The sequence below is a fragment of the Aquarana catesbeiana genome, linkage group LG02, assembly GCF_042186555.1.
Source record: "Aquarana catesbeiana isolate 2022-GZ linkage group LG02, ASM4218655v1, whole genome shotgun sequence".
NCBI classification, from domain to species: Eukaryota; Metazoa; Chordata; class Amphibia; order Anura; family Ranidae; genus Aquarana; species Aquarana catesbeiana.
In genome coordinates this window covers 578,681,608-578,705,589 of record NC_133325.1, presented here as the reverse complement: position 1 = coordinate 578,705,589, position 23,982 = coordinate 578,681,608, and the positions used below count along the sequence as shown (strand labels likewise).

The following is a 23,982-nucleotide window of genomic DNA, read 5'->3' as shown; positions in this document are numbered from 1 at the left end:
TGGTGGGCACTGATATGCGGCACTGGTTGGCACTGATAAGGAGGTAGTAATGAAGCTACACTGATATGTGGCACTGATGGGCACTGTTAGATGGCACTGATAGACACTGCTTGGCACTGATATGCGCATAGGTGTCTGCAGCAGGGGGCAAGGGGGGTCAAGTGCCCCCCCCTGGAATCGGCAACATGACAGTGCGGGCAGTGCCGGCTAAACTGTGCTCGATGGCAGATGAACATGCACATCAGTACACAGTCACAGATCACTACCCAAGTCAGACCTAAAGTGTCCTTGCAGAGCTGCAGCGGGGTGCCGAGTGCTGGAAGCTCCCTGCGCTCCTACACTCAGCTGAGAAGACATCAGTTACACTTCTCTGTCAGGAGGAGTGAACTCCGCCCCACAGATCATTTCTAGTCCCCGCCTCTGACATGATGTCGTTCAGAGGCCGGGACAGGAAGAGAGAGAGGCACCGCGAGGGAGCGTGCATGTTGCTGGAATTAGGTAAGTGAGCAATGGCAGACAGAGGTGAATATATGTTGCTTAACAATGTAATGTTGCAGTGACGCTTTTCCAGTGCACTGGACTGGTTAATGTCTTGGGAGCTGTGGTGGGTTTTGTGATTGGGGGTTAATTAAGCCATTAGCCAGTAATATGCAGCATGAAGGGGTTAATGTACTGACACTGGCCACAAAAGCACAAGGCGTTTATGAACACTGCCATTGATCTCTAATGCATTAGTGGCCAGTAGCAGTTAATTAACCCCTTTGTGCTGCATTAGTGGCCAGTGTCAGTGTTAACCTATTCCTGCTGCAATACAAAGGGGTAATTAACACTGACACTGGCCGCTACCGCATTGGTGATCAATAGCAGTGTTCATTAACCCCTTGAGCTGAATTAGTGGCCAATGTCAGTGTTAATTAGCTCCTTCATGCTGCATGGTTTTAAATTAGCATATCACCACTGACCATCTATGCTGGGGCTAATATTGCAGCTACTGCACCAAAGCTGGGGATTATTATTGCAGAAACTGACACCAATACTGGGGATTATTATTATTGCAGAAACTGACACCAATATTGGGGATTATTATTGCAGAAACTGACAACCATATTGGGGATTATTATTGCAGAAACAAAATGTGCCAAATGTGGCAGTGGAAGGGGGAGGATTATCACGCTTTATGTGATAATGACTAAGCCCCTCCCCTTCATGAAATTATTGAAAAGGGGCGGAGCATTGGTGACCTTAAAATGATTCCCCCCCCCAAAAAAAGTTCTGCGGACGCCCATGGATATGCGGTACTGGTTGGCACTGATAAGGAGGCAGTGATGAAGCTACACTGATATGCGGCACTGATGGGCACTGGTTGGCACTAATAGACAGCACTGATGGGCACTGGTTGGCACTGATAAATGGCACTGATGGGAACTGGTTGGCACTGATAAGGAGGCAATGATGAAGCTGCACTGATATGCGGCACTGATAAGGAGGCAGTGATAAAGCTGCACTGATATGCGGCACTGATAGACAGCACTGATGGGCACTGGTTGGCATTGATAGACGGCACTGGTTGGCACTAATACACAGCACTGATGGGCACTGTTGGGGCTGCACTGATCATCAGGACACGGACGATCAGTGTCCTGGTTATCAGTGTAGATGTCCCCTTTTACACTAGCCATTTACTGGCTCTCTCCTCTTTTCAGGCTGTGACAGCATGAGGAAAGGAATGTCGATAACCGGCAAGCTTACATTGTGATCAGCGATGATTGAACTCAACTGATCATGTAGCAAAGAGCTGCTGTGATTGGCTTTTAACTCTAATTTTTGATCAGCTGTTCTGAAGGACACAGTGATCAGAGCGCACTGGGTGTGTGCCTCACCTGGATGACCACACTGCAACTGTCATTCAGTTTTAGTGGGGTCTCCTGGGGGGTGGCACCACTCCAGGCAAATGCCTTGTTTGCCTCACAGCAGATACTCCCCTTCATGATGCCTATTACAAATAGCATTGTAAATTAAATACCCCCCCCCCCAAACAGTTAAAATGGTTATAAAGCTGGCCATACACTATACAATTTTCTTATTCAATTGTCATTAGATTTATCTTTAACTATGTAGTGCATACTGCATACAAACTGAAAGTGTTTCGATTCGATCTCCTATTATATATACGTGGTAAATCTAAAGGAAAGTTGTACAAGAAAATTGTATAATGTATGGCCAGCCTAAAAGCTGTAGGTTTTTTACTTTCATGCATTTTATGCATGAAAATAAAAAACATTTTGTGTGCTACCCCTTGATACTTACCTGAGTCCTTTCCCAGTACTGTGCACAGGAGCCTCAACTCTATAGGGTCTCTCTCTCCTTATACACTCCGCACTCCTCTCATGTACATACTACCCGCCATCATACCCTCCACTTTTCTTTCCCTACTCAGGTTTACTGCCATTGTAGAATGCTATCATAATAGCATCATGGACAAAGTAATGCATTGGGGCCCCTACTAGGGAGATGGTGACCTGTGGAATACACAGCGCACCACAGAAAACAGTGAGTGTGGCTAAATTATGCTTCATATTGGGCATGGTTTTTTAGTTTGATTAGAAATTTTAGATCAAATTTTTTTACTTTTTTTTTAATCATTTTTAAAATGTTTTATGTTTTTTGGTGAGTTTTTCGGTTTCTTTGGTGAAATATCAGGGGTCTAAAGAGAGCCCTGATATCTCACTTTTGAAACAGAGAAAGGGACTGAGAACCTAGTCCTTCTCTGTAGCCTCAGCTGTACTGCAGTTTAATGAACAGGAGACAGAGGCTCCTGTTAATTCATAAACAAAAGCATAGTAAACACAATTTACTATGCTTAGGTTATGAATGAACACAGTGAGTGATCAGTACCGATCACTCACTGTGTTCATTTAGAAAAGGAAGGGGTTTGTAAATTACATTTACCAGCCCCTTTTCCCAGCCTCCATCCTAATGATCCCCTATAACAGTCAGCGGGAGAGAAGCCAGCAGCGCTGTGGGGAAGGGGCACACAGTTATTTTTTATCACTTTTATTATTTTTCCCATTATGGGCGTGGGTGGAGCCTCATGTCTAAGTTTTGCCTAAGGCCTCACAAAGCCTAGAGCCGCCTCTGATGCAAGGAAAATAAAAAAACAGCATTTTAGCTTGCACATGATTGGATAATAAAATCAGCAGAGCTTCCCCTCATTTCAGATCTACCCCTCATATTTACAGCGACTGCACTTCCAAGTGCACTTTCAGTGCAATTTCAAGTGCACATTGCACTTGTAGTGCAAAGTGGATTTGCCGTTCGTAAATAACCCCCATATATATTCTCCTCTGCTCAAATACAATACAACACCCTTCTCACTCAGTTCTCAGGAAAGAACTTTGCCAGTAATCCAACCTCCAACACAAAATGAATCAGCTGATTGGACTGTAATGCCCCGTACACACGGTCGGATTTTCCGATGGACAATGTCCGATCGGAGCGTGTTGTCGGAAATTCCGACCGTGTGTGGGCTCCATCGGACATTTTCCATCGGATTTTCCGACATACAAAGTTGGACAGCAGGAGATAAAATTTTCCAACAACAAAATTCGATCGCGTCAATTCCGACCGTGTGTGGCCTGTTCCGACGCACAAAGTGCCACGCATGCTCAGAAGAAATTCCGACACGGGACAGCTCGTTCTGGTAAACTTAGCGTTCGCAATGGATACAGCACTTTCATCACGCTGCAATGTTCAAAATGGTTTAATACAGCGCACTCTCTTCTTCTTTATAATGTGACAAGAATTAAGTCGTTTTGATGCTCATATTCACACACACTTCTCACAAACTTCTTTCGTTACTATTTATCGGGATTCCCTCAATATATTTTGATTTCTCACATCTGAGAACATAATTTTATTTTTTTTTTTTGTTACTTTAATGTAGAATCTTTTTTTGTGTTTCTCTTTTTTAATTTTTTTTTTTGGTGATTTTGATTTGTACTTCCGAAAATGTTTGTGTGTTTTTGGTGACAAGTTCCCACAACACCACTAATATGTTGTTCTATTTAATCTGTAGGAGATTGTTTGGTGTTGTTGTCCCTTGTGAATTTAACATTGTACTTTAGAAATGTACCTCAATCGTCACCAACAAACTGTCCTTTTTGGATGAAAACACACACAGGAGAGTAGAATTTACCTAAAAAATTTTATTAAGGGCTCACAACTATAAACAAAGAGGGAGGCAACGCTGGAGAAACTGCAGAAGTGGGTGAAGCCTTGGACCCCCAGGGCAGACATCAATTATTTAAAAGCAAAATTGGTGGCCTGAGGAGTCCTTATCTAAGGGAGGGCAGTCTGGTCCAGAAGTCCCAGAGATCCGGAAAGCAGCAGATGACATCTGTGTCCCCAGGCTGTGGTCATACGAGAGACTGCAGCTTTTGTCAGACCAGACTGAACCCAGGGTCATCACTCTTTGGTCTTCCTTCCACGCCTCCTTCCACGCTGTGGCTGTGGTGGTGGAGTTGTGGCAGCAGGAGGAGGATCGTCGATCTCAATGACATCCGTCTTGTGTGTCAGTTCCCCACTCTCCCCCTTACGTAGGACTTTATAAATCAGGTCCTCAGAGATCTTGCGTTGGCCCTCCTGCATGCCCAGCAATTTGGTGGCAGCCATGCAGGCAAAGGCCTCTTCAGGACTGGGGAAGGCTCTGAGGGACGCAGAAGCCTCCTGGATCAGCCTGTATGCTGAATCCTGCACAGGACTGGGAGTGGCCTTCCTGGCCCTTTTGTATGGAAGGCGGAGGGGAGGGACCTGAGACTCAGTCAGGCTGCGACTTGTCCCAGGCTTCTCTTGGCTGACACTTAGCCCCGCCTCCTCCTGGCTGACACTAATAATCCCCGCCTCCTCCTGACTGCCACATTCCACAGCCTCCTCCTGGCTGAGGTCTTCCTGTGTATGAAAAAGGGACATAGTTTTAGTTTTTTTTACATCAATCACACACAATTTTCACCTCCTGACTGCTGCAAATTGAATGTTAACAAATATAACAGACTATTATTCTGAGCCCAGCATTTTGCATTCTTGTCCCAATTTTTGGTGCCCACTACTGTCTATTGATATGTAAAACACTTTTTTTAATCAGCAATTAATAATCAATAATAATATCTAGTAAACATCATTTATTTATTGCCCAGAAATCTTTAGAAGAATGCTATACCTGACTCCAGCTGGGCTCCTCCACTTCTTCCTGGCTGGAAGGCCCAGGTTGGACATCGGAAGCCTCAGCTGGGATGGAAGGAAGAGTGGAAGGAAGAGTAGAGAGGGATTCCCTGACTTCAGTGTGGTCTGACAGAAATCACAGTCTCTCATAGTACCACAGCCTGGGGACATAAATGTCATCTGCTGCAGCTCCGGACCTCTGGGAATCTGTGACCTTCTTGCACTCCCTGAGATAAGTGCTCCTCAGGCCAACAATTTTGGCTTTTAAATAAGGGATGGTTGCTTTGGGGACCACCGGCTTCACCAACTCCAGCAGTTTCTCCAGCGCTGCCTGCCTCTTCTGTTTCTGATTATAGTGGGGGTGTCTCACCTGCCACAGACAGGGCAGCTCCCTGTACTTGTCTATGAACAGGGGCAGGAAATTGTGGTCGTTGAACCCATCCATTTTCTCTGCAAGACACAACACAAGACAAACCCTAATGTCAGGCCAAACTCCCCTAATCTTGTTACAATATAGGCTTCCATTTCGAAGCAGTATAGGCCCAAGTTTAGATCCTACCTTCGTTAGCACGATCGGCGTCTCCAATGCTCCTTCCTCCGCTCACAGATCGTACGTAAGACGCGCGCGTTACGATTTATACACACTGCGCATGCGTATAACTCCGCCCGCCCCTGACGTTCTTTCTATTCTATTCCCCGCCCCTTTTCGTTCGGCGCAGTGGAGGAAGAGCACATGGCGGAGAGACAGCAGGATCCTGATAATTGGAGCAACGAGGAGGAGGAAGAGGAGGAGGAGGAAAGGCCGGAGCCTGAAACGTCCCAATCCAGAAGGAGATTAAAGGATTCAAATATGTCCTTTGGGGAGATGTTGGAAATGGTGGACATCCTGAAGAAGGCCGACTATGATGGAAAGTATGGGCCTTACCCCAACCACAATGTCCGAAAGGCCAAGATCATGGCGAAAGTGGTCAGGAGTCTGCACCGGAAATTCAGGGTACGACGATCGAAAGATCAGCTCAGGAAGTGGTGGTCGGACCTGAAATTACGAGAACATGAGCAGTACAGAAAGATCCGGAGAGTGCTGCAAAAAAGTAAGTAGTTGTCCTGTGTTCCTATTGTTCTTGTGTTTATTACGTTCGTGCTGCTCCATGTGCTTTTAGGAACTGTTGTACAGTTTAAAATGGCAACTTTCATGTTCATGGACACATTATTCGTTCGGATCACACATTTTTATTTCGGACTATAAAATACCATTGTTTAGGCCATATGCATTTGGCCACCATTTTGAGGCCCTACAAGTGCAGTGCAAAGTGGATTTGCCCTTAGGAAATTACCCCCATTTTCTCATAAAACAACAATTACATCACCCCAAAAGTGTTGTAGTGTTGAGACAATAATCCACACATTCTTGATGAGCAATCTTTTTGTGCTTTGTATAAGGTTACACAACAGTGCTTTGTATAAGGTTACACAATCACAACATTTTCTGCACTCCACACATTTCTGTCAGGGTCAGCTCAAACAAACACAAGCAGTAAATGTCCACAAAGAAGAGCCTGGGGGGAGATGCCTGTCGAGAACTTGAGGTCCTGCAGGCTTCTCCCTGTGGCCAAATACTGCAAGGTAGCGACCAACCTCTGCTCCGGAGTGATGGCTTGCCTCATGCAGGTATCCTGCCTGCTGATATAGGGGGTCAGCGAAGCCAACAAACGGTGAAACACGGGGTCCGTCATCCTGAGAAAGTTCCTGAAATCATCAGGATATTTCTCACGGATCTCACGGAGCAAAGGCATATGAGAGAACTGGTCACGCTGAAGCAACCAATTCTTGGTCCATGAACTCCTCCCCACCCTGTTCATGGACTGGACTTGTGTCAAGGTCAGGACCCCAACACCAAGCCCCCGCACAGCACGAACTGTACAAGGAGTACGTATACGAAACATGGCTAGAAAACGGTCGGCTGCTCAGAACTAAGTAACAGAACGCACTGAAGAACAGCAAGGCCTGTGAAGAGCGACCTGAAAAACAGCAACGAGCAGGCAAGATCACACAGAAAACTCTGATACGAACTGACTGCACGCACTGAAGAGCAGATACAAACCCACAAGCACAAACTGAACAGCAGAAAACGATCTGAAAGCCACGAGTCTGAAAAAGCGCGAATCCTCTCTTACCAAACTTTTACTAACACGAGATTAGCAAAAGGAGCCCAAAGGGTGCGGCGCTTGGTTCTGAACCGGCCTTTTCTAGTCTCGTCGTACGTGGTGTACGTGACCGCGTGGTTGTCGATCGGAAATTCCGACAACTTTGTGCGACCGTGTGTAGGCAAAACAAGTTTGAGCCAACATCCGTCGGAAAAAATCCTAGGATTTTGTTGTCGGAATGTCCGAACAAAGTCCGACCGTGTGTACGGGGCATGAGTGTCGGTTCACACAGGGGCGTCTTCAAAGTCGTCCGATTCTGAAGCCGCCCCGTACAGCACGACTTCAGCGTGGCTTGCAAAACGACTTCTGTATAGAAGTCAATGCAAGTTGCACCAAAGTCGCTCCAAAGTAGTACAGGAACCTTTTTCTAAGTTGGAAGAACTTGAGTCACTCCTATTAAAACGGTTCCATTGCAATGCATGGAGCGTGACTTGTCAGGCGGCTAAGTCGCCTGACAGGTCGCCCCTGTGTGAACCGGCACTAAGATTTACTCTGAGTTGACCTTTTGTTTCATTAGACCTTTAACAAATGAATGAATCATGTTGAATTCATACGTTATTTATGCTATAATTTCTTTCGTATTAGTTTAAATTCGTATTTGCAAAGATGCAAAATTCGACCGAATTTCGATTAGTTACAAAACAAATGGCTCATGTCTACAAATGACCTGAACTCCTTTAACCCCTTCTCGACCAGCTGCCACAGTTATACTGCGGCAGGATGGCTCTCCTGCGCGATCCGTCGTAGCTGTACGTGCGTGCCCGCAGAGGGTCCCCGGAGCCGAAGCGCGTGCCCGATGGGCTCGATGACGGCCGGGCACCTGCGATCGCTCGTGACAGAGCGAGAACCGAGATCTGTGTGTGTAAACACACAAATCCCGGTTCGCTCAGGGGAGAGGAGACAGATCGTGTGCTCTGCCTCCTACTAAGTAGGAACACTGATCGGTCTCCTCCCCTAGTCAGTCCCATCCCCCCCACAGTTAGAACACACCTAGGGAACACAGTTAACCCCTTGATCGCCCCCTAGTGTTAACCCCTTCCCTGCCAATGACATTTATACAGTAATCAGTGGCTATTTTTAGCTCTGATCGCTGTATAAATGTCAATGGTCCCAAAAAAGTGTCAAAAGTGTCCAATCTGTCCACCGCAATGTTGCAGTCGTGATAAAAATAGCTGATCACCGCCATTACTAGTGAAAAAAAAATAATTAAAATGCCAAAAATCTATCCCCTATTTTGTAGACGCTATAACCTTTGTGCAAACCAATCAATATACGCTTATTGCGATTTTTTTTTTACAAAAAATATGTAGAAGAATACATATCGACCTAAACTGAAATTTTTTTTTTTTGTTTTTAAATTGGGATACAAAATATTTTGTTTTTTTTTAAATTGTCGCTTTTTTTGTTTATAGCGCAAAAAATAAAAAACGCAGAGGTGATCAAATACCACCAAAAGAAAGCTCTATTTGTGGGGAAAAAAGGACATTAATTTTGTTTGGGTACAACGTCACAGGACCACGCAATTGTCAGTGAAAACGACGCAGTGCTATATCTCAAAAATGGCCTGGTCAGGAAGGGGGTAAATTCTTCCGGGGCTAAAGTAGTTAAAGAAACTTTCCTGAGCAAAACATAAAGACATACAGTGGGGACGGAAAGTATTAAGATCCCCTTACATTTTTTCATTTTTCACATTTTTGTTATATTGCAGCCATTTGCTAAAATCATTTCATTTCAATTTTTTTCCTCATTAATGTACACACAGCACCCCATATTGATAGAAAAACACAGGATTGTTGACATTTTTGCAGATTTATTAAAAAAGAAAAACTGAAATATCACATGGTCCTAAGTATTCAGACCCTTTGCTGTGACACTAATATATTTAACTCAGGTGCTGTCCATTTCTTCTGATCATCCTTGAGATGGTTCTACACCTTCATTTGAGTCCAGCTGTGTTTGATTATACTGCTTGGACTTGATTAGGAAAGCCACACACCTGTCTATATAAGACCTTACAGCTCACAGTGCATGTCAGAGCAAATGAGAATCAGGAGGTCAAAGGAACTGCCTGAAGAACTCAGAGACAGAATTGTGGCAAGGCACAGATCTGGCCAAGGTTACAAAATAAATTCTGCTGCACTTAAGGTTCCTAAGAGCACAGTGGCCTCCATAATCCTTAAATGGAAGACGTTTGGGACGACCAGAACCCTTCCTAGAGCTGGTCGTCTAGCCAAACTGAGCTATTGGGGGAGAAGAGCCTTGGTGAGAGAGGTAAAGAAGAACCCAAAGATCACTGTGGCTGAGCTCCAGAGATGGAGTCAGGAGATGGGAGAAAGTTGTAGAAAGTCAACCATCACTGCAGCCCTCCACCAGTTGGGGCTCTATGGCAGAGTGGCCCGACAAAAGCTTCTCCTCAGTGCAAGACACATGAAAGCCTGCATGGAGTTTGCTAAAAAACACGTGAAGGACTCCAAGATGGTGAGAAATAAGATTCTCTGGTCTGATGAGACCAAGATAGAACTTTTTGGCCTTAATTCTAAGCGGTATGGTTGGAGAAAACCAGGCACTGCTCATCACTTGTCCAATACAGTCCCAACAGTGAAGCATAGTGGTGGCAGCATCATGCTGTGGGGGTGTTTTTCAGCTGCAGGGACAGAATGACTGGTTGCAATCGAGGGAAAGATGAATGTGGCCAAGTACAGGGATATCCTGGATGAAAACCTTCTCCAGAGTGCTCAGGACCTCAGACTGGGCCGAAGGTTTACCTTCCAACAATGACCCTAAGCACACAGCTAAAATAATGAAGGAGTGGCTTCACAACAACTCCGTGACTGTTCTTGAATGACCCAGCCAGAGCCCTGACTTAAACCCAATTGAGCATCTCTGGAGAGACCTAAAAATGGCTGTCCACCAACGTTTACCATCCAACCTGACAGAACTGGAGAGGATCTGCAAGGCGGAATGGCAGAGGATCCCCAAATCCAGGTGTGAAAAACTTGTTGCATCTTTCCCAAAAAGACTCATGGCTGTATTAGATCAAATGGGTGCTTCTACTAAATACTGAGCAAAGGGTCTGAATACTTAGGACCATGTGATATTTCAGTTCTTCTTTTTTAATAAATCTTCAAAAATGTCAACAATTCTGTGTTTTTCTGTCAATATGGGGTGCTGTGTGTACATTAATGAGGGAAAAAAATGAACTTAAATGATTTTAGCAAATGGCTGCAACATAACAAAGAGTGAAAATTTTAAGGGAGTCTGAATACTTTGCGTCCCCACTGTATGTGACTGTCACAGTGACCCTTTTGCTTTAAAGCTAAATTCCAGGCACATATACAAAGGCACAGATTAATGCAGCCTGAAATTAATTAATACATCAATTAAATACATTTTTTTAAATGCAAGCATTGTTAGTGCCTGAATTTGAGTGGGTATCGGTTTCTTGCAGTTCCCTGTACAGCAGAGACCCAACTGGGGGCAGCACAATTGGTAGAGAGTGTTTAAGTACCAAACATAAAGAATATACCGTGCTGTTTCTTTAAATGGTGTACAGCGGCCAGCACAGCAAAAGAACAATGCAAACAACGTGAAACAAAATAAAAGTGCAGCACTAATGTACAATATTAAAATGAACTGAGATAAAATAGCCCTTTGGTAAAATGTGACGCAATGGCATCAGCAGAGCCGTCCTGGGACGGGCTCTGCTGATACCATTGCGTCACATTTTACCAAAGCGCTTTTTTATCTTCACAAATGTGATTGTTCCTTTTATTTAATAAAATACTCCTTTTTCTTAATAGAATTACACTATGTGGCCCTCTATTTTTTTCCTTCTTAACCATACCGCACAGGAGAGTATATTCATCTTGCTCCTCGTCTAACCATTTTGGGGGTTACCAATCTGGAGAGCCATTGGAAAGATCATAGGAATATCTGACTCCCAGCCAGAGGTGGTCTATATGGATGCCTACATTTCTTGGTGTGTGACACCACAAGCTCGATTGACTTATTAGGTGTACGACCTGCCTGAGTCCAAGCCCTCCTGTAAGCCTTCAACTAGTTGGTGGTGGATTATCTACTTGCAACCTCTTTATATATATCCCCTTTTTGAAGTCACAATGATGCCATGACAATTCATTTATGGACTTGGATTCATTCACACGTTTGACCTTCTTTTCTGTGGATATCACGTTCACTTTTTTTTTACAGAATATATTTGCACTGTTGATTTATGTACTGTGCGTTATGTCCCTTTAGGGGTTTTTCACATGCATTGTCTTTAGTATTCAAGTTTTTTTCACATATATTGATTATTACACAATATTCAATTTTAGTTCATTTTAATATTGTACAATAGCGCTGCACTTTTATTTTATTTCAGGGTGTTTAAGTACCAACTTGTTCAAAAGGGACCAGTTAAGAAAAAAAAAAAAAAAACAGGGGCCACTGGGATTCCCAGTCATTATCCCTTGTGAAGACCAACTGGTACTTAAATTCTGCACCCTGGGCAAGCCCTTGTCACCAGCACCATAACAGGGATGGACAAAACCTGTAAGGTTTACTGAACTGCAGAAGAGTTGCCCTTCCAGAGAGAGCTTTGCTGTGTGACTGAGTTGTGTAAATCACAAGACTGTATGGAAACAAATAACTTGGCAGGTGAGACAGCTCCCTTATATACACTATATTGTCAAAAGTATTGTGACGCCTGCCTTTACACGCACATGAACTTTAATGGCATCCCCATCTTAGTCGTAGGGTTCGATTTTGAGTTGGCCCTTTGCAGCTATAACAGCTTCAACTCTTCTGGGAAGGCTGTCCACAAGGTTTAGGAGTGTGTCTATGGGAATGTTTGACCTTTTTTCCAGAAGGCCATTTGTGAGGTCAGTCACTGATGTATGAGAAGGCCTGGCTTGCAGTCTCCACTCTAATTCATCCCAAAGGTGTTCTATCAGGTTGAGGTCAGGACTCAGTCAAGTTCCTCCACCCCAAACTCGCTCATCCATCTTTATGGACCTTGCTTTGTGCACTGATGGGCAGTCATGTTGAAACAGGAAGGGGCCATCCCCAAACTGTTCCCAAAAAGTTGGGAGCATGAAATTGTCCAAAATGTGTTGCTATGCTAATGCCTTAATAGTTTTCTTTACTGGAACTAAGGGGCCAAGCCCAACCCCTGGAAAGCAACCCCACGCCATAACCCCCCTCCACTAAATGATTTGGACCAGTGCACAAAACAAGGTCCATAAAGACATGGATGAACGTGTTTGGGATGGAGGAACTTAACTGGCCTCAACCCGATAAAACATCTTTGGGATGAATTCAAGCAGAGACTGCAAGCCAGGCTTACTCGTCCAACATCAGTGCCTGACCTCACAAATGCTCTTCTAGAAGAATGGTCAAACATTCCCATATACACAAGCCTTCTCAGAAGAGTTGAAGCTGTTAAAGCAGGAAAGGGTGGGGCGACTTAATATAGAACCCTACGGACTAAGACTCAGATGCCATTAAAGATTATGTGCGTGTAAAGGAGTCCCAATATTTTTGACAATATAGTGTAGATTTCATCTGGTTTTTAGAAGTCTGGAGCCTGGAGTTTATCTTTAGTCCCCTACCTGAAACAAGCAGTTAAGATTTTTATCCTGACTCTCCTGATTGCATGATTGATCCAGGGGGGACAGAAAGTACTGAAGTCAGTGGGTTAAAAGTACTGCAAGCAAACCATTGATATTCTAACTTTCTGTTTGAGCTGACAAAGTTGCCTTGGCTGCACTGAAATCCTGAGCACTGGTATCAGCCTTTCCTGAGATCTCATGTTCAGGACTTTAAAACAGCTTCCGTGTGAACCTAAACTGACTTTAGGGTCTCTGCTCCGGCATCTATGAACCCCATTTGGTGTGTTCCACTGAGGGTGCAGGTCGGACTAGGAGTCTGCCCTGACTTCAAGTAATTCACAGAAAAAGTAGCCTGGGTGGAGTTAGGCTGAGGCAGCTATCACCTATAACATGCTGGGCTTAAATGGTGTTCGGTGTCTGAGCTCCCCCATGATAGGGAGATAAGGAAAGGGGAACGATTCTGTAGTGCAGCAGGGAAGACCTCAGACACAGCTGACAATGCTGCTTGAAATTTCAGTGCAGCAGAAGTACTGTATTATCAGCTTCAAAAGGAAGTTAGGAAACCATTGGATTTCTGACAGATTACTAATTACTTGCATCATTTCTAAAGTGATAGAACACACAGAAATAGGCATGTGTTGCCAACAGGGCAGAGCTAAAGCAAAAGTAGAGGAGACACCATGGGTGGAAGGGGTTCAGCTGGGGGTGCTACCAAATTTTCATCTGCACTGTGCAGGTTTTAGCCAATAAAACTGACTGCACAGGCGTACCTGTGCAATCAGTGGGATTCTGCTCTCAGTGTACCCAAACCTATAATGTAAGGTCTGTGCTGTGTGTCCTTTTACCATCCCCACGTATCTTACTTTCTGACTTCCACTTTCTCATTTATTTTTTGAAAAATGTATAGGAATTGTACTCTACTTGCCACAAGCCACATTTCTAGCCTATCCTTACACAACAGAACATCCAATGGAGTTTATTTACTAAAGGCAAATAGACTGTGCACCTTGCAAGTTCAGTTGTACTCATTTTGCCGAGAGCTTAGTGAAAATGGTGAATCTTCTCTTTGTAAAGAATATCCAATTGGCTGCAAGTAGAATAGAAAAAAAAATGAATTTTTCCTTGCACATAATTGGATGCTGGAAAAAATCAAAGCTTGCCCATTTGTGTTCGTCTTCATATTGTCTAAGCAAAATATTGTATAAGTACCTTGCCACTGTTAATATTCAGCACCAATCTCCATCTGTACATTATCTACATGTTAAGTTGCTTTTGTACCACCTGCATGTGGAGCACAATACTTATGGTGTTTTTTTTAATACAACATTTAGCTTTTTTTGACTATTTTTTTTTTAATTATTTGTATGTAAACGTTTTAAATCCGTATTTGCTTTCTTTTGTAATGTCAAATAAAAATGTTTTGTAGTGAATTTGTGTGATGGAAGAACAAGTAGGTGGAAACCTGGCTATATCTTGTATGCTCCTTATGACTAAATCACTTTGTTTCAACCACATCACAGAACCTCCTCTATTCTATTTAGTTGTGCTTAGACTAGAAAGTGGAAATCCTAGGACTGGTAGACAGTAAGTGTCATTTCTCCACCCTATTATGGCCCAGCTAGTGTACAAGTGGATACGCAAGCTTTAACTGTCTAATTGCACTTTGGCATTGTTTCTTTGAATGTCAGAGCAACTTGTCCTGGTATTGATTGCAGGAATTTACTGGATACTAATATGATATAGTAATATCACATTATTTGTGAAAGTGTTTTACCTTGACTTTGACCTTTTTCATGTTTTGAGCCCTTTATATACTATATTTTCTTATTGTTTAGAGGTCACTCATTTGTAGATTACAGAATAATTATTTTGTTGCATAGCGATATTTTTTTTAGGTGAAAAGGTAGTTTAGTATTTATAAGTTAAAAGGGTAATGTATTTTGTTCATTATGTAATGAAATAATGTGCCTGTAATATTCAAATTTGCAAATACCGTTTGTTTAAACAATAAGAAAATACAGTATATAAAAGGACTCAAAATTGGGGAAAATGTCACAATCAAGGTTAACAACATGTTTATAACACTTTAATAAATAATGAGATCTAAGATATTAAAACTTATTTTTTATGTGTTATTTTCAGTGAGCCAGAGCTTGCCATAATAGTATACTGAAATATTTGTATTTTTTTAACAGATCTAGGAGCTCCCTTCTTATACTGGGATCGAAATGAAAATGACAAGGCTTCCTACTGTGTGGAAACGCCATATGGATTCCAGTTGGATTTGGACTTTCTAAAATATGTTGATGATATCCAGAGTGGTCAGACTTTGAAGAAAATGTCTCTTAGCAGAAAACCAAGATCATCAAGGCGCTCTACATCATCTTTAAGAAGCCTGTCCAGCCAAACTGGAATTTCGGTTTCAACAGAGTCTTTGGATTATAGTGAGGATGGCACCTCATCAGACTCAGTTTTTTTCACAAGAGACGTTGTAGATAACAGCTACTCTGGTGTGGCCAAACAGGCATTGGGTTTAAGAAAGTCAAATCCAATATCGCCAACACCCTTGTTTAAACTTCTCCCGCCTCCACCAGCAAAGGCACTTCGGAATGCTCGTGTTGAGAAAGCACTTGAGAGTAGAAAAAAACAAGAGCAACTAATTGTAGACTATGAAAAAGTACAGTCTTCAAATCTGTCCAAGCTTAGTTCTGCTAGTAGAAGTTCACCCAATCTCACCCAAGGATCTTTATCAACTTTGCAGTATAATAAAAGTGGAGACAGACGTGCAGTCCTAAGTCCAACCTCCATAGGATCTATGAAGTTCAGTCCTGTGAATTCTGGAAGAAGTACTCCATCTGATAATTCTTCTTCAACTCAGTATCTTCAGTATATTCGGGAGCAGATGGCGGTTTCATTGAAGCAGCTGAAAGACCTTGAAGAACAGGTAAAAGTAATTCCTCTCTTACAGAAGCAAATGTGTACACTTGAAAGAGAGAAAAAACAGCTTACAGATGAACTGGAGAAGCAGAGGGCATATGCCATTGGAATGCCATTGATTGCTAACTCTAGCCTCCATGATATTGATTTAAAGAAAAAGCTTGATGCTATATCTGAAAATGAGATTAAAACAGAAACAAAAACATCTAAATCTGAAATTAGATTAGAGTCTGGATTATCTAAACCAAGTAAAATTACAGAACTAAAAAGACTCACAGAGAAATTAAGTGATACAGAAAGAAAAACAAGTCATGAAAAAGCAGCAACTGACAAAACAGTTGTTCATTATCCAGCAGTGAAGGAAAAGTCCAGAAAGTCTGTATCAGTTGGGGAGAATATTCCTATGACAGAGTCTGTGTTTTACTATAGATCTCAACATGAAAAAAAAGATGCTGCCGTACAATATTCAACTGAAACAACAGATGTAGGTGTTTGGGTAATGGAACCATTATTGGGACTGACATGCGAAGCTGAGAGGGAAATACAGATTTTGGAACATACAATAGAACATCAAAGAGCTGTTATCAAAATTCTTGAAAATAATCTTAAGGCTGCCTGTGATGAAATGGATGAGCTAAGGGTAGCTGTCTCCACCAGAACCATCATAAATGTGCAACCAAACCCAGTGGAAGCATTAGCAGATGCAAACAGTCCAAAACCATCTGAAGAATACTTACAAATGGTGGATACAAGAGCGCTTTTTGCTTCAGAAATGTCTGCAAGTGGCATTGGCAGTGATATTGAATTAAATAGATTAGATAATTTTGAAGATGAAACTGTTGTAGATATGATGATTGAATGTAAAGAAATAAGCACAAGTGCACATTCTAAAGGACAGTTAATACCCAGTAGCAATGGATTTGACACTATAAGTGTACCGGTTTCTGACCATGAACTGACAATCTTAGGCAGAGATGAGGTGGATAGTGCTGACAATAAAGATATCAAGTGTGCTATATCTGAAAAAGATATCAAAGATGGTGAAACATATGCCACTGGGGCTTATGCAGGAGAAAAGAACAAAGCGTTAATGCGTCTTCAGGGTTCAAAAGAAGTGCAAGAGTATAATGCAGATGACGATACAGATGGAAGCAGGACATTAAAATCTTTAGATGAAGTCAGTAAGTAACTTTATTATTAAAGCTGAAGCTTAAACCTTATATTTTGCCTTCCCTGGTTTACTCATTTCCCCCCTCACTAACCTGCTAATGAAATTATTACATAAACCTGTACATACCTCATTTTAGATCTGGTGATGTTATCTCTAGTTCTGTTGCTTCTCTATGCAATCCAGGAAGATCATGGCTGGTGGTAGCGGTTGGCAGGTTACTGTTCTTGAAAACACAAAGCTGGTTAATACCCACATATGATGACTGAAAGAACAGAAATTGAATGAATGAAAGGGTGGGACAAGACCAATTCTTATGTCATCAACTTTTAATGATCAGTGCGAGAAGCTTACCATGTACAGTTAAATCAATGTAGGAAATTTCAGTACAAAAGAGGTGCCTGTGCAAATGAGCAGAGAAGGTAGAGCTGACGTTTAACTTTAAAGTGGTTGTAAACCTCTGAAATGAAAAACGAACAGAGCATATCCCTCCATAGTGGGTTTTAGCCTCGATCCAAAGCATTGACTATGATTTCTGTCTCTTCCCTCTGCTTTCTGCATTAGTCACTTTTGACAGGTTATCTCGATTTGATGCAGTCCACAGAATCTTGACAGACAGCACAGAGAAGGTGACTGACAGCCTCGGCTGTGCCTGTTTCCCTATGAGACTGTGCAGAGGGAGTGTATCCTTACCCTCCACTCAGGCACCGAATTACACTCAGCCCCCCACTCTTTGCTGTGCTGTGAAATCAGATCCCTGCCCCTTGCCTGCTGGAGCTGAGAAATAGCTTTTGATCTGGGTGTTTTAGAAGGCTGTAGAGAAGAGGGGGCTGCAGATAAACAGGTACAACTTATGAAGGAGGATTTGTTTAATCTCTGCATATCACCTGAGAATAGTCATGTAAGAGTAAGAGTTTACAATAACTTTAAATACATTAGTATTACTAAGATAATTTTAACTGAGCAGGTGTGACATTAAGTATATGGTATTTGTATAGAAGACTGACATTATGAAGCTTATTACTTATACAGTATATCTATTATTAACTTGGTTTAGTTCTTCCATCCCATATGTGCTGATTAAATGCACTACATATAAAAATTGCCCACCATTTATTTTAAACTAAAACATTCCCTGTAGACCACTGAATTCCCTTAATATCTTTTTTTGAGGTTGAGGTATTTACTGCATCTTACTTCTACCTTGCCAAGGTGTACAGCTATTAAAAAGGCAATTAAAACAATCTATATTGGTTTTTATTCATTTTATTTTCAAATGATTAAGTAAATTGCTATTTCATTTGTAACTTTTTTTATTCCACCAAATGTTTTATTACTGGATGTAATTTTGCCTCAAATTGCCATGCCTGGGTCCAATGGGAGTGTTTCAGTAGAAACTGAGAGATTTTCCTTGAACAGTAGAATGGCAGCTGGCAGGGTTTTAACATGAAATTAGGAAAAGTAGTGAGAACTGGGTACTTAGAATCTCCAAGTGTTCTGATATGCTGACAAGTCCTGGGTTTATGGGTCCAAAGTCTGGCCTCACACCCTCCTGCATCCTAAGCCTCACCTTAAGGCCCCATGCACACACGGTGCTAGCTAACCTCTCCTAAATGCCTCTCCTTTTTTTTTACAGAAAAAAAACACTTAATGCGTGTAAACTTGTGTAAATGTGTTTAGATGCATTTAGGCGTGTCAAGTGCTTGAGAATTCTGGCCATTGAAATAAATTAACACTCAGGCACTTGACACGCTTATGCCCCGTACACACGGTCGGATTTTCCGATGGAAAATGTCTGATCGGAGCGTGTTGTCGGACATTCCGACCGTGTGTCGGGCTCCATTGGACATTTTCCATCGGATTTTCCGACACACAAAGTTTGAGAGCAGGCTATAAAATTTTCCGACAACATAATCCGTTGTCGGAATTTCCGATCGTGTGTACACAAATCCGACGGACAAAGTGCCACGCATGCTCAGAATAAATAAAGAGATGAAAGCTATTGGCTACTGCCCCGTTTATAGTCCAGACGTACGTGTTTTACGTCACCGCGTTCAGAATGATCGGATTTTCCGACAACTTTGTGTGACCGTGTATATGCAAGACAAGTTTGAGCCAACATCCATTGGAAAAAATCCTAGGATTTTGTTGTCGGAATGTCCGATCAATGTCTGACCGTGTGTACGGGGCATATGCGTTAATGCGCGTTTACACACATCAAACATTTTTTCTGCCGAGACTAAGCTGTTCCTGGATGCGCTGGCAATGGATTTTTTATGCCTATAAATGCCTATGTGTGCATGGACACAACATGGAAGGGCACTTAGAGACAAAAAAAAAAAAGATACCCCTAAAAGCATCTTTAACCACTTGCCCTGGAAGTTTTTCCCCCATTAATGACCAGGCCATTTTTTGAGATATGGCACTGGGTTACTTTAACTGTCAATTGCACGGTCGTGCAACGATGTTCCCAAATAAAATTGATGTCCTTTTTTACCACAAATAGAGCTTTTTTTTGGTGGTATTTGATCACCTTTGCCGTTTTTATTTTTTGCGCTATAATCAAAAAAAGACAGAAAATTAAAAAACATTTTTTTTTTTACTTTCTGTTATAAAACATATCCAATACATTTTTTAAAAAAAATCTAATTTCTTCATCAGTTTAGGCTAATATGTATTCTGCTACATATTTTTTGTAAAAAAAAAAAAAAAAAAATCCCAGTAAGCGTATATTGATTGGTCTGCACAAAAGTTAACGCTTCTACAAACTATGGGATACTTTTTTTTTTTTTAATAGTAATGGCGGTGATCAGTGATTTTTAGTGGGACTGCGACATTGCAGCGGACAAATTGGACACCTGACACTTTTGACACTTTTTTGGGAACCAGTGACATTATTACAGTGAACAGTGCTAAAAATATGCACTGTTACTGTATTAACACTGGCAGGGAAGGGGTTAACACCAGGGGCAATCAAAGGGTTAAGTGTGTCCCTAGGGGGTGCTTGTTAACTGTGTGGGGGATGAACTCACTGGATGGACACAGAGATCCATGTTCCTGCTTAGCAGGAACACAAGATCACTGTGTTCTTCCCTGTCAGAACGGGGATCTGCCTTGTTTAGATCACCGTTCACCGTTCTGTCTCTTCGTGAAGCGATTGCGGGTGGCCGCCTGTGTATTGCACAAAATGACGCGCTATAGAGCCGACCTGCCACAGTATATGTACTGCGGCCTATTGGCAAGTGGTTAAAAACAGTGTATGTGCAGGAGCTCTTAGCCAGATTAATGGACCAATAATACGATTTAGATGGGAGAGGTGAGTTTGTTCACTCAGGAATCTGCATAGCAAAGGAAATTGGGCATTCTGGGTATCTGGAAAGCTTAAAGTGTTTGTAACGCTAAAAATAAAAAAAAGTATCCTGTTCCTATAAAGCATGCATAACAGCACAATGCGTTGTATCACCTAAAATACCCGGCTGATCCTGCCTGGTTCTGCCCACCCCCCTGTAAACTGACCACATTTATCATGGCTGCTGAGCCCTGACACCATGGTCAGTTTTTGCGCCTCCCTTATCCGCTGTCTCTCCTCTGTCCTCTCCCCCCCGCCTGTCAGCTTGTGTCAGTGCCACTCTGCTCCCTGGCCCTTTCCTTCCTGCTGCTATAAAAACTCTGTTCTATTCTGTTATATTATTATTATTATTATTATTATTATTATTATGTTATTCTGTTATATTCTGTGTTAAATTCCACTCCCTGCAACTTCTTTAACACCCCCTTTCCTCTCTCTGATCACAACCTTATCCGTTTCACGCTCTCCTTGTCTCCTACCTCCCATGCTGCCATATCGCTGCTCCCATTTGCCTCCAAGCTCATCGAACGCCTTGTCCATGACCGAATGAGTCGCTACCTCATGGACAACAACCTTCCCGACCCCCTACAGTCCAGCTTCCTTCCACAACATTCCACTTAAAATCTGCCCTACTAAAACTCACCAATGACCTACTAATTGCTAAAACCAATAGCCATTACTCCATAATCATACTCTTAGACCTCTCTGCTGCCTTTCGACCACCTGCTCCTCCTCAGCAAACTACACTCCCTTGGCCTCTGTGATTCTGCTTTATCCTGGTTCTCCTCCTACCTATCTCAGTACACTTTCAGTGTCACTTACAACTCCATCTCCTCTGCTCCTCTTCCTCTCTCTGTTAGGGTACCCCAAGGCTCTGTCCTTGGGCCCCTCCTATTCTCGCTCTATACCTCTTCCCAGGGCCAGTTGATAATGGCTTCCAATACCACCTCCATGCTGATGACACCCAGATCTATCTCTACACTCCTTAACTGACCCCTTCGATCTCCTCAAGGATCTCAAACTTACTAAATGACACATCGGTATGGATGTCACACCACTTTCTCAAACTCAATCTGTCAAAAAACTGAGCTTGTAATACTTCCTCTTTCTCGGTCCCCCCCCATGACTTTACCATAAAGATCAACAGCACAACCATTGGTCCCTCCACACATGCCAGGGCGCTGGGTGTAATCCTTGACTCTGACCTCTCCTGCAGCCCCCACATCCAATCGCTGGCTAAATCCTGTCGCCTTAACCTCTCCAACATCTCCAGAATTCGACCCTTCCTGACTAATGACACCACAAAGCTACTTATTCTCTCCTTGACTATTTCCCGCCTTGACTACTTCAACTCTATCCTTTATGACCTACCCTTACGCAGGCCCCTTCAGTCTATTATGAATGCTGCTGCTAGACTAATACACCTCACTAATCGATCCGTGACTGCTGCCTCTCTGCCAATCCCTGCACTGGCTTCCCCTACCCCACCATATACAATTCAAAATGCTAACCACAACATACAAGGCCATCCACAACATCTCCCCCAGCTACATCACCAAACTCATCTGCAGATATCGCCCAAATTGTCCCCTCCGCTCCTCCCAGGACCTCCTGCTCTCTAGCTCCATTGTTACCTCCTCTCATGCTCGCCTTCAGGACTTCTCCAGAGCCTCTCCCATCCTCTGGAATTCCCTGCCCCAGTATATCCGATCAGCCCCTACCCTGTCCACCTTTAGGAAATCCCTGAAAACTCACTTATTCAGGGAAGCCTATCTATCACGTACGTGAAGGGGGACTGAAATGACAAGGTCGGCCTCTCTTGTATCTCCAGCCCAAGTCCCGCTAAGAGTAGCCGGGTACGTTAACAGACGGGCAGCAGGGTACCGGAACATCAGGCAGAGACGAGTTAGATGGGAAGCTGGGATGAGGAACCAGAGATCAGGTATAGCAGAGTCCAGAGCAGGGTCAACAAGAGCCAAGGTCAGCAACGGGAATCAGACGGAACAAACACAGGTTTCAGAATAACAGGAGCACAGCTGAAGACCAGTCAGCACAGATCAGTGGTTGGAGCCCCCTTTAAGTATGCTGTCTGGCGCCAATTGGCGCTAGGAACGCACTCCTGCGCGTGCATGCTGGGCACCGCGCTTGCGTTTAGGCATGCACGGGCATTTGTAATCGCCTGTGAGCTTGAGCATGCGAGACGGCGCGCGCCAGGCGATTTCCACTGGTTTCCTTACACTATCCCACACCCACCTAACAACTGTCCCCGAAGCCACCCCCTATCAAATCATTCCCTGCATCTATTAACATTTTTCGACCACCACCCCCTGCCTTTAGAATGTAAGCTCTACAAGCAGGGCCCTCCTGTCCCTTCTGTATTAAACTGTACTGTAATTGTGCTATCCCCCCTCTACATTGTAAAGCGCTGCGTAAACTGTTGGCGCTATATAAATCGTGTATAATAATAATAATAATATAATAACATTCATACAATCCCCTCTGTTAGATAACGTTATGTGCCCCACTGTATGTGCTTTATAAAAAATATGCCGATTTTAGAGCACTTCTCGGCGCACACGTGACCGCTTATCGTTCTTCTCCTCTACTCCCCCCCTGATATCAGCGGGAGTTCTCGGCCCCTTCTGCTGTAGTTGTCAGATTGGGAGAGGAGAGTGATAAGCAGTCACATGAGTGCCAGGAGGCACTCTGAAATAAGGTAGAAGTCTGCATTTTTTTAATAAAACAGATACAGTGGGGCACATAAAGGTATCTAACAGAGGGGATTGTATGCTCATGGCAAAGTGGCTTTTACAACTCAGAACAGGCCTGATTTACATGCTCTCAGAGTTGCATGTGCTGACAGCTATGGATGAATAGGAACTTTGCCCTGCATGTTTACTACAATCTGACTATAGAAAAGGCAACATACAGTATATTGGTATATTGCAATGTGTTTAAGGTGCTTTGTTATGATCTTTTTCTTTCTTTCTATTCTAGTTATGAGTTGCGCTCAGGTTCTTGCCAGCTAAGTATTAAAAGCACTGAAGATGTCAAGCGGATAGTGGCCTCAGCAGTCATTTCATTGGACACATTACTGATTCTCATATGTTTCCCATTGTAGTGAAGACCATATTTTCCAGTTACTGGTTTGTTTCCAATATCTTTGTAATATACTTATGTGCTTCACTGTATTATTGTTGGAATGCTTATAAAATCTATCAGGTGTTAAACAAAATCATGTCTCTTGTACGTATTGCAAAACATTTTCCCAACCCTAGTATTAGATGCACTAGCAGATTTAGATGGACTTGACTTAATTTAATAAATTAAAGCTGAAAACCAGCTAACACTTTTTAAGCAGTTACAGCAACATGTTTTTTTTTTCCCTTTAGGATAAAGGTTTTACATAAATGAATAAAAACTGATTGTTGTAAGCACCCCTGTCAAAACAATAAATATTTCAGCTTACCTTTTTTCCAGTCTATTTCTGGAAACTGC

At 42.8% G+C, this 23,982-nt stretch overlaps 1 protein-coding gene across 2 annotated transcripts in view; it reads left to right on the top strand.

The window, feature by feature from the left end:
- The window catches only part of LOC141128704 (KN motif and ankyrin repeat domains 1-like), a 28,326-nt gene extending 4,607 nt beyond the window's left edge, over nt 1–23,719 (top strand). For both annotated transcript variants that reach the window (XM_073616137.1, XM_073616138.1), the window contains exons 3-4: nt 15,226–17,148; nt 23,482–23,719. In XM_073616137.1, coding sequence (XP_073472238.1) covers nt 15,226–17,148; nt 23,482–23,513 — 1,955 coding nt within the window. In that variant the 3' untranslated portion in view covers nt 23,514–23,719. The remainder of the gene's footprint in view (nt 1–15,225; nt 17,149–23,481) is intronic.
- Nucleotides 23,720–23,982: the final 263 nt, after the last annotated feature.